Source organism: Xenopus laevis, chromosome 5S (assembly GCF_017654675.1).
Source record: "Xenopus laevis strain J_2021 chromosome 5S, Xenopus_laevis_v10.1, whole genome shotgun sequence".
NCBI lineage: Eukaryota > Metazoa > Chordata > Amphibia > Anura > Pipidae > Xenopus > Xenopus laevis.
Window position 1 is genome coordinate 21883099 of NC_054380.1, and position 17942 is coordinate 21901040.

The 17942-nt window shown below is 40.1% G+C and overlaps 1 protein-coding gene across 3 annotated transcripts in view; it reads left to right on the forward strand.

The window, feature by feature from the left end:
- epas1.S (endothelial PAS domain protein 1 S homeolog) overlaps nt 1–17942 on the forward strand; it is a 74830-nt gene that overhangs the window by 45894 nt on the left and 10994 nt on the right. For 2 of the 3 annotated variants that reach the window (XM_041564004.1, NM_001092095.1), the window contains 5 exon segments: nt 8166–8317; nt 9230–9315; nt 10312–10429; nt 11223–11425; nt 15236–15342. In XM_041564004.1, the coding sequence (XP_041419938.1) occupies nt 8166–8317; nt 9230–9315; nt 10312–10429; nt 11223–11425; nt 15236–15342 (666 nt within the window). 3 annotated transcript variants of the gene reach the window in all.

Sequence of the window (17942 nt, forward strand, 5' to 3'; positions counted from 1 at the left end):
AAAGCACATGACCAAGCAAACCTGAGATGCACCTACACACCAATATTACAACTAAAATAAAATACACTTGTTGGATTAGGAATGAAATTTTACATGTTAGATTGAATTATTTGCAGTATAATTCTTGTTTCAGCCAAATCTCTGATGTTTGTGTAAATTTGCTTGCTTATGTAGCCTCTGGACGAAGCCATGTTTGCTCTGCAGTTTTTAAATCCTCATCCCATGTTAGTAGTTGAATTTTGGCATTGGGGCAAAAAACTAAATTAAGCATAAATATTAATAATATTTTTGTTGTTTTCAGTGTTATTTATAAACGGCACTTTCATTGGGCCCTTGAAATGACGGCTAAAATGATGTGTACATGATCAGGATTCAGGTCGACCATATTGTATATTATCTATATTTAAACATTTCCATGGATACTTGGGTTGGGCAGCTCTCGTGCTTCAGTTTCCTCAAGTCCCACATGTGACTTTTCTCAGAGTAGTATCTTGTACCTATCCATCTTCATTTGTGTAAACTGTTTGCTCAGCCCTCAGAGCAAAACTGTGCAAAGCCCGAAGGAAAGAATGTTTGACGGAACTTCTATTTACAGAGTCTTCTGTAAACAATTTCCTGAGTAGAAAAGTTGGCTTGCAGAGGGATTTGCCCTGGTAAGCCTTGTAATGGTTGGAGATAGCAAGAGCCTAATCATGTTTAGCTAGCGCCCAGGCGAGATGTTTGGTGTTTGCATGGCATTTGTTGCCGCAGAAAACCTCTCTGGTTCATTTACGTGTGCCCCATGTGTAAGGGCACTACAGGGTGGAAAATCCAGTGCTTATTTACACAGTACTTGCGTACAGGGCATTGTTGCCAGATTAAGAACCCGACACAAGGTGCGGAGTGTAATGCAGTCAAGCACTCCCTAGGTGTAAATACATATTTTGTATCATGTCTTTTAACTGCAAAAGTAGCATGGAAAGTCTGCAAGGCCATTAACTGTCAGTTTTAACCCAGAACAGTCCTGAATTTCAAAGTATAAGGGGCGGGGCTTGATGCAAATTGTGTGGAAGCAGGTGGATCATCAGGAGCTTGGACAACGGTCCCCCAACTTGAATGGTCTATTTTATTTACATCTTTTTATGATTTTTTGCCTCCTGTACGTTTTCCAGCTTGGTGGGAGAGGGGACAAAAGGCCTACATTGACCTCGTTGATAATTGCCCCCTGGGGAAGCTGTGTTAAAGGGGTTTCTAAATTAACTTTTAGTATGATGTAGAGAGGGATACTTGAGACAATTTGCAATTGGTTTTCATTTTTTATTATTTGTGGTTTACCCTAGCAAACATGCATTGATTTGAATAGGCGAATGGAATATGAATAGAAGAGGCCTGAAAAGAAAGATGAGTAGAAAAAAAAGTTGCAATAACAATAAGGGGGTTATTTATCAAGGTCCGAATTTATCTCAGCATCGGCTGCTACAAACTCCGATCTAAGCCGCTCGGGTTTTTAACGCTTATTTATTATTAAATTTTCCCAAAAGTTACCTTTGCGGGAAAAGTTCAGATGTTCACTATTTTTTCAGGAATTTTCCCCAAAAACTCAGATTTTTTCTGGGTTTTCACCCAAAAGCCCAGAAAACATTGTGGAATTGCCCAAAACCCCAGACACAACCAAAAATTGATGGGACTGATCCCATTGACTTTTATGCAACCTCGACAGGTTTGAGATGCCGTGTTTTTATATTCTGGCTTTTTAGCCCTCGGGGTTTAATAAATTCCGAAAAATTCGTGATTTTTTTTAAAAGCCTATTGTAACACAAAAAATCACGAATTTTTCAGATTCTGGGTATTCGGAGTTTAGTAAATAACCCCCTATATGTGTAGCCTTACAGAGCATTTGTTTTTGTAGATGGGGTCAGTGACCCCTATTTGAAAGCTGGAAAGAGTCAAAAGAAGAAGAAGGCAAATAATTCAAAAACAAGAAAAAAATGAAGGCCAGTTGAGAAGTTGCTTGGAATTAGCCATTCTATAACGTAAAGATGAAGCACCCCTTTAAAACTGGTATGTTGTGGCTCTTGGAGACTACTGAATCAAATATTCCATGTTTGAGATATGAATTCTGTATTTAAAAAAGCAGAAAGAACCCCCCCCCCAGCACATAATGGCTTTCTATGAATTTCATGTGGTGCCTTTTCCACTGCCCTGAACCTTTTCAAATGGATGTTCCTCTGAATATTAGAGATTTGTTTTCCGTCGTTCTACATGTGCCCCAGACTTTTCCGAGCAGCGGTTTTACAAAAGATTAATTAGGTTTGGTTAGAAAATCTAATGGATTCAAATTAGGAGCACACAATTTAGATGGGAGATAGCCAGTAGCTATTTATCTTTGATTTTTCCCAGAGGCTCACTGTCACATAAGAGCCGAGCATGGTTCAAATCAAAGCTAACCCAGAATACATTTACTGTGGTGCAACATGTCTTTGAATATGGGCCTCTCCATATTCAGAACTACTCTGTGTGATTTCATACATACAGTATCTAAATGTATGCTGTACAGACCTGCACAATAAATATGTGTTAATACAGAAACGTAACTAGAGGAGGGCGGGCCCTGGAGCAGGGCGCGCAGCCGGGCCCCCCGCCCCCCTTCGTATTTAGGCAAGTGGTACCCAACCAGTGGCTCAGGAGCAACATGTTACTCACCAACCCTTTGGATGTTGCTCCCAGTGGCCTCAAAGGAGGTTCTTATTTTTGAATTTCTGGCTTGGAGGCAAGTTTTGGTTGTATAAAAACCATGTGTTCTGCCAAATAGAGCCAACGGTAGATTGTCAGTCCACATAGGGGCTACCAAATAGCCAATCAGAATCCATACCTGGCATCCCCAGAGACTTTTTTCATGATTGTGTTGCTCCCCAACACTTTTTTAGATTTGAATGTGGCTCACAGGTACAAAAAGTTGGGGACCCCTGATTTAGGCAAATATTTGGTATTTGTTCAAATCCAAAAATGACTGATTCATTACATCTCTGTTATAAAATTATGTTAAAATAGTTTTTCTATGAAATCTACATGGCATGCACAGTAGGAAGCTGTATACAGGGCATGTCCGGGCAATCTCATGTGTATAGCATTGTCATAAGAGCAGAGTTGGAGTTTTCCTGCTGTAATGGCCTAATACAAACCAGCCCCCCCCCTCCAGCAGGCTAATTGGGGGTGACCAAGAGGTGGCGCAATCTGTTCCTGTTAACTGTAACTGTATGTACAAGACATTATTCATGAACATTTCATTTTTATGGATTGTGAATGGAAGATTACATTACTGTTTAGGTAACAACGGATGTGTTCTTTTTGCGCGGTCAGTTTGGTTAACCTTCCAACCCACGCAGAGGTAAAAGCCCCGGCTCAGCAGCTTACGAGGCCTTTAGCACTTGGTGTTTGTGTTACTCCTGCTCCTCATAAATCCATCATAAATCCTTTCTGCCCTCCCTTTTTGGACAGTGATGATCTTTATATAGCCTTTGTCTATTTTAAGGTATTGACTTCCAATGGCCTAAGGGACAAAAAGTGGGTTTTTTTCATGTTATGCAATGGGTCTAGTAGCCTACAGCACCCAAATACATGTTTGCTTTCATATAGGCAGCTAGGAAGACAATTCAGTAGTACTATACATGGGCATTTGGCCAGATTTTTTTTCAATCATATAATAGCTCTATATTATAACTCATATGGTGCAATCACAGGTATTTAATGTACAGTAAAGTCTAAAGTCATGTTAATGTCTCCATAGACCAGAGCTTCTTTGGACAATACCTGTGCTTCACCATATCGGTGCTCAAACAGCAAGTTTATAGCTAATGTTACACAAGTTCTATTTTGTGTAATAGTTGGGTAACAGTGGGCAGTCAACGTGCCAGCAGCAGGCCTAGTGGAGCTTTTGTGAGCCTTTCTACCTCAGAGATGTCATTTTATAACTGTTTATAGAATTCAGCACAATAGCATGAAGAACTGGAGAATTTTACAGAATCGAATGTCTAATAAAACCTCAGCCCAGCTTGATTGTTTGGATAATTCTAGTGCTACACTTGTCATGTTTCAGTGGAGGATCTGGAGTAAGACTAATGAGTAAATATTGACTTATCTGACTATTGTGTCCAAGCCCAGCTTTATTGGAAACTGAACTCCAAAATAAACATTTCATTTTTATGGATTGTGAATGGAAGATTACATTACTGTTTAGGTAACAACGGATGTGTTCTTTTTGCGCGGTCAGTTTGGTTAACCTTCCAACCCACGCAGAGGTAAAAGACCAGGCTCAGCAGCTTACGAGGCCTTTAGCACTTGGTGTTTATGTTACTCCTGCTCCTCTGCATTGGTCGGGAGCCTCTACCAGTTCAAAGATGAATTCATCACATTGTCCTTTTATGTCCCTTGTCCTGAAATAGTCCTCCTTTTGATTTTCACAGTGGGCAGTTGTGTGTGAAAACTCCAAAAAGGAAATCTTTAACATTCAGACATTTTCTCTGATTGAGATCAGTGGTTCAGGAAGCCGTCAGAACAATGGCACAGCCTCTTTTTTCATGTTGCGCTTCTGTGTTAAAGGCAATGACTTGCTGCAAACAAGAGTATTTCCAAGAATGTGAAATACTCAGAAATTGCTCGGTAGGTGGAGAATAATGAAGGTTTAGAGAGGCTTGGGGTGGTGGCAGACTCTAGTCGCCCAGCAACAAATTGCCTCTTCTTCAGGTGACTAATCTCCCCTAAATGCCTTCTCAGAAAGGATTAATTTTCCGAAGTTGCCTCACGAGGAAACCTTGGGCAACTTTGGAAAGCCGAAGCAATCCGAGTGCCATCCCGCCGTCAATTTACATTGTAGCTAATGGGAAGGCATTTAAAGGAAGATACGATTTATCGCTGGGGGACTAATCTCCCCCAGTAGCCATGTCTGCCACTACCCTTAACCTCCCCAATAAGAAACCAACTGCCATGTATAAGTATATACTTCTAACTCTACCATGAAAAGCATTTAATTGGTAGCCTCCTTAGACAACAATTTCTCCCTCGTCCCTACACTCAACCATACAGGGTTAGATTCGCTCTTTTGGCAGTGTCGCCAAGTGAGATGATCTTTGCCGTCCAAGCTGCTAAGCCAACGATTATATCTTATAGGACCAGTGCAGGCCCATTGGAGGATTTCTTCCAAAATCCAATTTATTTCCTTGTCTGGTGGGATTGTCTATCTTTTTCCGTCTATATATGACTAAGCCCTGATCAGCTATCAGTTAGAGACGTCATTCTTCCACTTGAGGTATCCATTGTATTCAGGCCTATGATATTATTTAGGATCTCTGATAGATTTATTAGAGTAGGCAGCTGTAGTCAGTTCAAATTACTACAGACAAGTATGCAGATAAATAATAGTACAGGTGTCAGATCTGGTCCCACCGGTATCCTCACCACAAAACAGTCTTGAGTGGGAAGCAGACCAGCTGCAATGGGGCCTGATAGGAATGAGGTTCACTTGGATTTAGTGCATGAACAAACCAGTCCAACCCTGGATGTGGAATAGTGTTAAGCTGAGATCAAAGGAAGGTTCAAGGAAATTGGTTGCACTCATGTCATGTATTGCAGTCCAGCAAAAAACTCTTATGATGGACATTAAGATGTTGCCTAAGTGACTGGACAGTGATACTGAGCAAATGTCACTGGAGACACTCCCCCATCTGACTAAAGCACAGTTGCAGCCATGGGGCAATGAGATTTGCCCTTAGCTCTTAAGTCTGTTGTGTGGCCTTGACTATATAGGTGGGAGCTCTGGCTGCATTGCTTGACTTAGTTAAACCATTCTCCACTGTCATAGCAAGAGTACCATGTACATATGACCAATAGTGATGCTGTTGTGTTGTTGTCTTGTATGCAGAATTCCTTAACTATAATTTCCAGGTGTTAATGGTAAAACTTATGAACCCAGCCTTAGCATAGTGTGACCCATGCTAGCCCTGCTCTGAGAGGTAATAATGAGTTGATGAGGCCATGCTCTTCAACTGGAGCTCAGCACATATCCTGACACAGGAGATTCATGGAACTAGAATTATTTTTAGCTTGAACCTAAGTATTGTGCTGAGAGGCTCTCCAGTCATTCCCAGTTAATTTGCCAACTGAGAACAAAGATAGGCAGAAGGAAGTGAATTGTTCAATTTTGTTTTGTTAAGGAAAACTTTATACAATTTATAAACGGTTGTTAATTACACTATAATAATCAATTGCTCCTATCCAGAGTGATTAATCTAGAAAATATAGCGTAAGGGAACTAATACCACAAGGTGGATTTATTATGCTGCAAAAGGTGTTGGGCACCCCCTAATGACGATTTTAGCTGATTATCTGTTCTCACGGGTTGGAGCACCACCATCTTGCTCCAGTTACCCAGGCATCCCTTGCGCTATAAAGCGCATGACTTCACCCAGGGTAGTTCAGGGATCCCTGGAACACCGAACAACAGTACATCTGAACCAATGGATTAAACGTTTACTATGGATTTTTAATAAAAAGACATCTGATTAAAAATATCTTTTTTTGACCCACAATGGAGCTTGAGGCTGCATGTGACCAACTGCAAAGCTTGCTTTCAAACCACAACTTCCGTTAGAACATAACACTGTATGGATGATATTCTTTAAGTATAGTCCCAATATATATATATATATATATATATATATATATATATATATATATATATATATATATATATAGCAAATAACTCTAATAATAAAAACAAACAGAAAATAATTTCCCTTTTAAGCACGAGAGAAAGAAGAAGTTGAGAGAAAAACAAGTCTGTGTGCTATGGGAAGCAGGATGCAGAGTCCATACACAAGGTCAGAGTATTGACCCCGGGCCACTCGCTCTGTTATTTTCTTCTGGAAAAGTAAACGTCCTTGGAAGTTTTGTAAGAGCAATTACTGCAAATCCCTTGATAGACATGAGGCCAAGCTCATGACTCTGCAGATCTCACAGTGAAACATCCACACAGCTACAACCAAAGCCTCAAGCACTGACCCTTTTTCAAGTGTCCTTGTGCCTGAACACAAACTGTCCATAGGTAGATTCATCCTGAGTCACTTGTTTCCCAATAGCCACAGATTTGTATTGTTGGTGTAAGCAGGCTTGCAGCATCTAAAGGTGGCCATAGACACACAGATCCTATTGTATGAATCAAGGATCTTTCGTCCGGCGGAGATCGGTCGTTTGGTCGATTGGTCAGGGTTGATTTTGACCCGACCGATCCTGCCGGAGCCCATTGCGCATCGTAATCGGCTATATCAGATTACACCCAATATAGCCATGCTCGTTAATGGCATATCGGGGAAAGATCAGCTCGTTTGACGATGTTGTCAAACGAGCGGATCTTTGCGTCTATGGCCACCTTAAGCATTTCCAGATGCATCATTTCTATACTATATGCTGGAAGTGTAGATTTGTCATTGCGCTGAAGGACTTCTATAAAAATCTGAACTTTCAACAAAGCAACAGTGGCACAAAGGCTTGTGGGTTTAGATCAGGGGAACAATTGTGAAAATTTAATTTTTATATTAGCTTCAGCATACTGAAATAAGAAACTTTCTAAATACAATCAATTAAAAATACTGTACCGTTTCAGAAATAATCAAGTTTATGGTCACGGTCCCTCTATCAGCATCTGTTTCTCTTCATTCTGTCTTCATTCAGGAGTTGGATGTCAGATGAATGATCCAATATATCCTATAGGGGGCTCCTTTTGCCTAGAAGATATATTAGAGCTCATTCTATTAAAATCTCCAGAAATCCTGCCTCTCTACATGCAGAATTTGTGCAAAAGGCAGTTATTTTGTTAGATTTTTGTTTGTACTGGAATCAATTATTTGAATGAGCTCTAATTGTATTGTGTATTGTATTGGATCTACAGTAACTGCCATCTGACACCCAACTGCTGTATGAAGACAGAATGAAGAGAAACAGAAACTTGATTTATTCAGAAACAATGCAGATTTTTTAAATTGATTGTATTTAGAAAGTTTCTTACTTCAGTATGAGGAAGCTTATATTAAATTTTCATTTTCACGATCGATCGTTCCCCTTTAAGAAACATCAACAAGCAGTTCCACTGAGTGTATCCGACCATTTATTGTTCTTTATCCGTTATGTTGCAGTGTGTGTAGACCGGAACATTGACACAGATTCAGAGAAAGAGATGGATAACTTGTACCTGAAAGCTCTGGAAGGTTTTGTGGCGGTGGTGACCCAAGACGGTGACATGATCTTTCTGTCGGAAAATGTCAATAAGTACTTGGGTTTAACACAGGTAAGAAGTTGCTGTAATTGCCTTTTCTTTTGGTGCTTTTCTTTACATTATCCAAATGGATACTAACATGCTTATACATGGAGAAGTTGCATATTCACCGACTGTCAACCATGGAGAAGTCACAGATTCACCGACTGTCATTTATATACATCAACCCAACTGAACTCCTCTTGGATGAAATATCAATGCAAGCCAGGCCTGACTGCCCAATCTGTTCTGCATGAATAGAAGAAAATCCCAGCAACTATGTTCCAGCCTTTAGGGTAGAGGCACACGCTCAGATTCGGGAAGATTAGTCGTCAAGCGACAAATCGCCTCTTCTTCGGGGGTGACTAATCTCCCAGAACTGCCTCCTGCCGGTTAGAATGTAAATCACCGGCGGGATTGCAGTCGGTGCGAATCGTTTTCCGAAGTTGCCTCACGAGGAAACTTCGGGCAACTTCGGAAAATGAAGAGCTCCGAGTGCAATCCTCAAGGGATTTCGATTCTAGCTGGCGGGAGGCACACCGAAGAAGAGGCGATTTATCGCCGGACGACTAAATCTCCTCGATTCTTCAAAACCCTTAGTAGAAAGCCTTCCTAGAAAAGGGTAACTGCTGTTCTAACATAGAACCTTTGGTTTTTGAATGTTGGACAAACAATGTGCCGTATAGTGTGTATCCACAATTCCATGCGCCCAGTGAAAGAACCTTACCAAGAGGAAGCACGATCTCCATTATATTTTGAAAGCCTGTTGTATGCGTGCTCTACATCTGGGTCATTTAGCCAACCAGGTCCATCAACATGATTTTTGAGCTAGTTTTACAGTTCTATGCAAATGCTTACAGATTTGGAAGTAAATCTTTCACATCTTGTCCATGCATTTTAATCTTAAAAAAAAAGAAAAAACTAAAAACTTTTGTGATATTGTAGGTGGAGCTGACAGGACTCAGCATCTTTGACTTCACCCATCCATGTGATCATGATGAGATTAGAGAAAATCTAAGCATGAAAACAGGTATGCACTTTTATTTTAGTTTTTGATGCCATTAATCCTTATCACATCACATCATAGAATCTGTATAACAAATTGGATATAACTCTTAATAATTAGATTGCTATTTAAAAATGTCTTCACTCCCAACTCTACACTTAACCTGCTATTAAACCAGTGGATCAGCTCATCCAATGTAATTGAATGTCCAGCCAGCCTACAAACAGCTTTAATCAAGAGCAATTCTATATCTTCACATATCCCTATATATTTTATATGAAATATGTACACAGGTATGGGATCTGTTATCTAGAACCCCTTATCCAGAAAGCTCAGTATTACAGAAAGGCCATCTCCCATAGACTCCACTTTATCCAAATAATACAAATTTTAAAAAATAATTTCCTTTTTCTCTGTAATAATAAAACAGTACCTTGTACTTGATCCCAACTAAGATATAATTAATCCTTATTGGAATCAAAACCAGCCTATTGGGTTTATTTAATGTTTAAATGATTTTCTAGTAGACCTAAGAGATGAAGATCCAAATTATGGAAAGATCTTTCATTCGGAAAACCCCAGGTCCCCAGCATTCTAGATAACAGGTCCCATACCTGTTTTTGATTTCCTTGTATGTCCTAGCTAGTGGAAGGTGAATTAAATATACAAATTGTAAGCTAGGGCTTCAGTTTGCTGTTTGTTGTGTCATCAGAGCACTAGGCGAATGCTCAAAAATAGATGAAACGGAAATAGTCTTTTACCCTTGGTATTAGTATAGTCAGCCAGTAGCTTTTGAAGCTGTACAAGAATTTTATGCAATTGCGTTGTTTAAGTAATAATTCACTTGTCAAGATAATGGTGGGTGATCAGTGGCAGGTGTTTTGACCCTTCCTAAACACGTGACTCCCATTTCACTTAATGCCACCACCCAATGAAGATAGGAATGCTCGATGTCTATACACCATACATTGTACTTATGGTTCCATGTGATGTTGCAACAATAGAACTTTTTTTATGTAATTTTAGGCTCTGGTAAGAAGAACAAGGAAGCAAATACAGAACATGATTTCTTCATGAGGATGAAATGTACAGTTACCAACAGAGGAAGGACCGTGAATCTAAAGTCTGCCACGTGGAAGGTAAGGGCTTTGTCTATGGAATGGGAATCCTTGTTCTGTTATCTCATGGAATTCAGGATTGGTTCAACTATAAGGCATGCCGGCGATTTACATTCTAGCCGGTGGGATCGCACTCGGATTGCTACGTCCTTCTAAAGTCGCCTGAAGATTCCTGGTGAGGCAACTTTGGGTGACTTCGGAAAATGAAGCGATCCGAGTGCCATCCTGCCTGCGATTTACATTCTAGCCGGCGGGAAGGCATTTCAGAGAGATTAGTTGCCCGAAGAAGAGGTGATTTGTCGCTGGGTGACTAATCTCCCCAAGTAGCCATGTGTGCCACCACCCTAAGGGTTAGGGCACACCCAGAGATTCGGGGAGGTTTAGTTGCATTGGTGCAGGCGTTTTTTTCATTAAAGCTGGCGGAAGCCACGGGGAAGCAGTTCAGGGAGATTAGTTGCCCCAAAGAAGAGGTGATTAGTCGCCGAGGGATTTAATCTCCCCAAATCTGCAGGTGTGTCCTTATCCTAAAGGGTAAGAGGGAGCAGCCTGAGAAATAAGATGAGATTCTGGGTACCATCAATGCTGCTCATATTGGGACAACCAGTGGTACAGGGATAAAGAATGGTCACCAGGGCATAGAGTACTGAGTCGTATAACTGTACATTACAGTTGTTTGCAATCTGGGTTAGCAACACCTTCACAGAATTTAGAAACGGGAACAATTTTATATTTTCATGCATGGGAACAATTGAAAAAAAATGTACAATGTAGGTTTCACTTGATTTACTGTAGTTTCATCTGTATCCCTTGCAAGGTTCTACACTGCACTGGCCACGTGAAGGCATACAACTCCTACCATCCACATTCTCTTTGTGGGTACAAAGAACCCATACTCAGCTGCCTCATCATGATGTGTCAGCCTATCCAGCACCCATCCAACATTGACATCCCACTGGACAGTAAGACCTTCTTGAGCCGCCACAGCATGGACATGAAGTTCTCTTACTGCGATGACAGGTGAGAGAACTTGGGTGTTAATAGTCTTTTGCTTCGCACTGGGGAATTATTCTGCTTCTAACTGTGCTTGAATGTGAGGGAACGTTCTACAAAAAAAGCTAAATCAAATATAAAGGGCTTTTCATTGCCAAAATGGTCATTATTTTGCATTTTTCTCATGAAATATTGTCCTTTATCCTTTTTATTTTCTTTCCCTTGGGTAACTAACAACTTGATTGATATGGTCTGCTTTCAGCAGTACATAAATACAAATAAGGTTAGGTGCACCTCGATACAAATTCAGATGGATGAATGAATTGCCTGATTTGGGACAATCATTTCAGAATCCCCCCCCCAACAAAAACAATGCTTAACCCAACATGAATGGGGTGTTGTAATTGGTGGCAACTAAATCAGATGATTAGAGACTTAATCAAGCATATAGTGGGCATTATGCATTAAATTTGCCTAATCTGTATGTAAATTTCTGACCACACCAAAGATCTTCAGTTAAATCCATAACACCACCCATACAGAGGGGTCTTTAAGTCACGAGGGCCAGCTTGAATCACAGTACAGCAAAGCAACAATTCATGTTGTACTCGGTAAAACAGCATCCTCTAATGGGGTGTTTTATAGCATGCAGAAAGGCTTTCAGTAATTATCTTACCACTAAGCAGATAATCTATGGCATTTTACTGCAGGTGGTAAAGGTCAGTAAGCAGATATGTGAACAAGAATGGGCATGTAGGTAATAGTGTAATCTGAATCTCACATCTCATCAAGTTGACATGTCCAAGTATTTACATGTTCTTCTATAATCGTCTCCATATTAAGCTTTGGCTCCAGTCACTGGGGCAGATTTACTAAAGGGCGAAGTGGCTAATGCTAGAAATTACATCCGCAGGGACATCAGCAATTTACTAAAAGGCGCAGATGACAATTCACTAGCGAAAGAGACCGTTGCTAGTGTTTGTTTCGCACTCTATCGCAATGCGACTTTTCACTCTGGAATGGTCGTTGCTCCGAAAATTCACTAAAGTGCGGATTTTACGGAACGTTACCTCTTTCGCCAGAGTTGACTTCACCACCTCAGACCAGACGAACTGTTAAAATGAAGCTACATCTTCCTCAATCTTATGTCGCTTACATCATATCTTGTCTGACGAAAATGCATTAAAGTTGAAAAAACACTGTTCACTTTTCCTTTTTTTAAGCGGGATTGCCTGCAAAAGTGTTAAATTAAACTTTTTTGGGTTAAGATTTTTCCCCAGACATTTGAGGGCCATTGTTTGAGGGCTATTGTCTCATGTCTAGGGCATTAGACAATCTCTTTTGTCTTTATTTCGCTTTCTTGGACGTTTGTAATAAAAAGTGGCCACTTCAAGAATTTGCACCAACATCTCTAATAAAGACGTCCATACAACTTTAATGTACCCGCCCTATTCAAATTGACCTAAGCATAAGATCAGTAGAGACTTTTCGCTAGGCATAAACAAGTGCCAGCGTTCGGCGCCCAGGACGCAACTTCGAATTTTAGTGAATCAGCATAGTGGTAACAAATTTGTGCCTGGTCGCTGGTGACAATTCGCCCTTTAGTAAATCTGCCCCTGACTTGAGGTCAGGTTTATCGTAGTTGTGCTGGGGCCTTGGCGAAACAGGCATTGTAGGGCCCTGTAATTAATATAAAGTAGCCTTAAGCTCAATATGGGTTGCTGTAAGTTCTATTTCACCATCAAATAAAGGACTGAAGATTGTTTATCATTGACATATAGTGCTACTGTTACCATGCCCTTTTTACCATCATGAACTATCACCATCTTACTAAACCTGCCTTGTCCCACTCTTTCCACTATGGGGGCCCAGGGAAGGCATCCCGGTAAGTAAAGTCAGCTGTGACTGAGGTATAGGGAATGATCCCCTATGGCTGATATGCACAACCATAAACGTGTCTGTTACTGTATGTAACTCACTTATGACAATTAATAACTATTTCCTTTATTAACTTCTTTTTAATTGGGTTGTCCATGTCACTTTGCTGTAATTCATGCCTGCGGTTGAGCAGCTGCTCTTTGGCTAGACCATTCGTGTTCATAATTGTGAGGCAGCCACAGAGCAGTATTTACAATTCACAGGTCTATGTCGTCCAGCCCTGATTTTACCCTCTCCTAATTCTGTTACCCTTCACAACATGGTGCTCATTATTATCTATAGTATTACTTGCCTACCCCTATCCAACCAGGAAATATTTAGGGCCCTTATTTGTAGAAGTTATTGTCAGAGTATGTTATAATCCAATCCTGAACTTGGACACAGTTCATTAAAGTGGAACTTGTGGATCCAAAATGCTGCCTTTTTGATTTTTATATATGCAGCTTATATTATCTGTTTAACAAATATTATGAAAGATGGTACTGTGTTTACCACCAGATATAGGGGTAATGAAATCCAATACGGGTTACTAGACCTTGGCAAGCCAATCATCTACTCGGGTTTTTATTCTAGAGCTTAGTCCAAACCATTCATTCATAGGTAACGTATTGATTGCTGCCTCCACAACTTTTTGATCACCACCTCCACTCAACAGGCAAACGGGTATTCCTTATGTGGAAATACAAAATGTATTTGGATCAGTGAGTGATCCCCAACCAGTGGCTTGGATGTTGCTCCCAGTGGCCTCAAAGCAGGTGCTTATTTTTCAATTCCTGTCTTGGAGGCAAGTTTTGGTTGTATAAAGAGACTCCTGTGGGCTGTCAGTGCACATAGGGACTATCAAATGGCCAATCACAGCCCTTATTTGGCATCTCCAGGAACGTTTTTATGCTCATGTTGCTCCCCAACTCTTTTTACATTTGAATGTAGCTCACGGATAAAAAAAAAAAGGTTGGGGACCCCTGGTGTAGATCATACTGTGGCCCACATGGGACTATCTTGTATCATTGTGTTCATTCTCAAAAATGTACATTTAAATGCTGCTCATTGTATATAAAGGATTGTGTATCTCAATACCTTGGTACATACCTACCTGCTAATAGTAGTATTAGTAGTACTACAACACCTAGCCTAAGGTTGTCAGTGAGTGCTGGGAGATGGTTGGCAGCACACTGTCATTGCCTGGTTCTAAAGCCAATTCTAAGAGTCAGTTTTATTTAAATAAAGGCTTGTGCTCTATTGAAGTACAGCTGTACTGAATTCAGTTAAATCTTTGATTTAACCCATTTTCCTAGAGAAAAAGGACATGGAGTTTCATATTTGATCTAAGAGAAAAAAAAATGGTTTGTTTATGCTGTTATTTTGGTCCCTGCTGTTGGGCTGAATTTGTTGATGAGCTATCATGTGACAAAAGCTATTTTAATGAGTCAATAATTAACACATTTTAGTTAACAAAACACGATGGCCCTGAACAAAGAGCCTTGTTTTTTTTATGATTTTTGCCTGGGTGCACCCTCTTACTGTAAACTTCATTAGGACACAAGAAAATTCTGCAGATTTTCAGCCAATGGATTGCCTGTATTGTTCCACACCACCCATGTAAAATTCCCACCCGTTTGTGAGATGAAGATCACGGGACTTTTATATTTCAAGGGGCTTTGTGTAAATTGTTTAAATTATTTAACATTTATAAAAAGCAGCATATTTATCTAGCCCCAAAATTATTAAATAATGAGAAAATTCTAATTACATTAAAAGAAGTTAGAATGAAGTCTGGGTTGAATGTCTTCAAACCCATCATGAAGGTGAAACTAGGGTCTTCATAATTTATAGACTTTTATAGGTCTGTAACAATATTATTAGAACAGTCTGAGTATTGGTATTTGTTTCCCTTTTTAGAATAACTGAATTGATTGGATACCATCCAGAGGAACTGCTTGGACGGTCTGCGTACGAGTTTTATCACGCTTTGGATTCCGAGAGCATGACTAAGAGCCACCAGAACTGTAAGTTGCAACAAATATTCCTTTGTATCTCTTATTTCTCTTTTCCAAAACTTAGATGGACCCAGGCCCAGATATTAGCAACTCATCCACAGATTTCTGGGGACAACTTAAATGCAGTCATTATCACTGATCTGAGACACGTTGTAACACATGTTATTGCTTCACAATTAGTGTGTCGGCTTTGATACCGGGAAGCATCACACCTCATTTCATTTACATAATGCTCAAATGTTTCATCATCATATTAGGCTATATTTGTGTTACTATGGTTTCAATAGGTTAAGCACTTTATGGAGCTGAGGTTGATACTTCTTTTGGCATAAGGTTTGCTTGTATGTCATCAATGTATCTATTCATAACTATCCATAACAGTGATTTTCAGATTTTCCAACCAGCTTTGTTGGCTCCATTGGCTGCAAGCATCAATAGTGCTTTCTAAATTGTGGGGCCTTGGAGTGGAGGAAGGCTTAGCCTGAATGCTAGTTACTATGTTTTATTTGCGTGTTTAGATACACCTGAAAGCCCAGGTTAAAGGGAGATTAGAGTGACATAGTAACATAGTAAATTACGTTGAAAAAAGATACAGGTCCATCAAGTTCAACCTTTTATGTTTATATATAACCTGCCTAACTGCTAGTTGATCCAGAGGAAGGCAAAAACCCCAATTATAAGCCTCTCCAATTTCCCTCGGGGGAGGGGGAAACATACTTGACTCCAAGATGGCAATCGGGCCAGTCCCTGGATAAACTTGTACTATGAGCTATCTTCCATAACCCTGTATTCCCTCCCTTGCTAAAAAGCCATCCAACCCCTTCTTAAAGCTATCTAATGTATCAGCCTGTACCACTGATTCAAAGAGAGAATTCCACATCTTCAAAGCTCTCACTGTAAAAAAAACCCTTCCGAATATTTAGCCGGAACCTCCTTTCTTCTTATAGGAATGGGTGACCTCTTGTCAGCTGGAAGGACCTACTGGTAAATAAAGCATTAGAGAGACTATTATATGATCCCCTTATATATTTATACATAGTTATCATATCACCCCTTAAGCTCCTCTTCTCCAGCATGAAGATATGAGGAGAAAGGCTAATTGTTCATGCTATGCTTCACATTATGAAAGACCCCATACGTTCATTGTGGATAATACTGTATATCCCATAGCTGTTTCCTTTTGGTTAGGCAATGCACATATACAGCAACCATCTTATCCACAGTTGTCTTCTTACTGCCTTCACCAACAGTCTCCATTGAATGTGCCTACTTAATACAAGAACTTAGCTGAAAGGGCACCAAAGATTGTTCCATATAATGAATTTAACATGAAGCAAAGCAGCAGATATCAAACACTGATAACTAATGCAGAGTTGCAGAAGGGTCTGTGTTGTTTATGTTGCTCCATGAGAACATTGTGTACTTTTTAAAGAAAAAAAAAAGTGAGAGATGAAAGAGGTAAAAGCCATTATGTAATCCACCAGAAGGCCCCCTTGCTAATGACTGACGCTGACACCGTGCTTATTAGAAGGACAATTATGTGCCATAAAACAGAACAGAGCATGGTTGCTCCATGGATTCTAGATATACTGAATCACAGAGGTCCAAGTTTAACCCGTCATTAGATGGAATAACAGCTTATTACCAAAAAAGAAATCAAAACATTTGAAAGAGTTTTAGTTCATTGTGTCCGTGATTGTGTTATTTTGAGAATTAGTATTATGAATTCTGTTGGAAACTCTAGGAGGACTTTGTTATTCTTTCTTTTGTTTTGTTTCTATTTTGCTGGCACATAGAATACCTGTAGTTAGGAGATTAATAGGGGAGGGTCTAATGACTGAGTAGAGGATTACATGCATTTAAAGTAATTAATTCTGTTTGTTATACATGAGTAATGCAAGGAGAAGTATTACATCTGCGCTGTTAATTGTTGGCTTGCAATAGTTTCAACTACACATTGGAAGTCATCAAAGTATATTAAAGTGGCTTTTACCTCCTCCTTAATATCCCAGGTACAGCATGCTGGGCTTTTATGTTTTCAGCTTCTGTACCACCCGAAGACCAAAAGTTCTTTAGCAGTGAATATCTGTACCTCTCAGCTTCCCAACAGCTGCCCAGAGTCCACTGAGCAAGTGCAATGCCAGTGACACTCAAGAAATGGGTTTACTAGATCCAAGATGGAAGCTGCTGGAAAATTTGAAGGCACTGGTCATTTTTTACCTGCCCAAGACCAAAAGATCTGTGTTTCTTAGCTTCCCAACAGCTGCCCAGAGCCCACTGAGCATGTGCAGTGTCACTGACTCTCAAGAGATGGGTTTACAAGATTCATAATGGGGAGTTGCTGTTAAATTTGAATGCATTTGTCAGCCCAAGACAAACAAACCCTTTAGCAGTGAAGATCTGTGGCTTGTAGCTTCCATACAGCTGCCCAGAGCATGTGCAGTGCCACTGACTCTCAAGAGATGGGGTTACAAGAGCCAAGATGGGGAGCTGCTTCCACATTGGAAGGCTTTGGCCATTACTGTTATAGGGATACTGAATCTATGAGCTGGTACAGCAAGTTCAATGTGTAAAATACAGCTTTTGTAGCCATATTTCCTTTTTGGTTC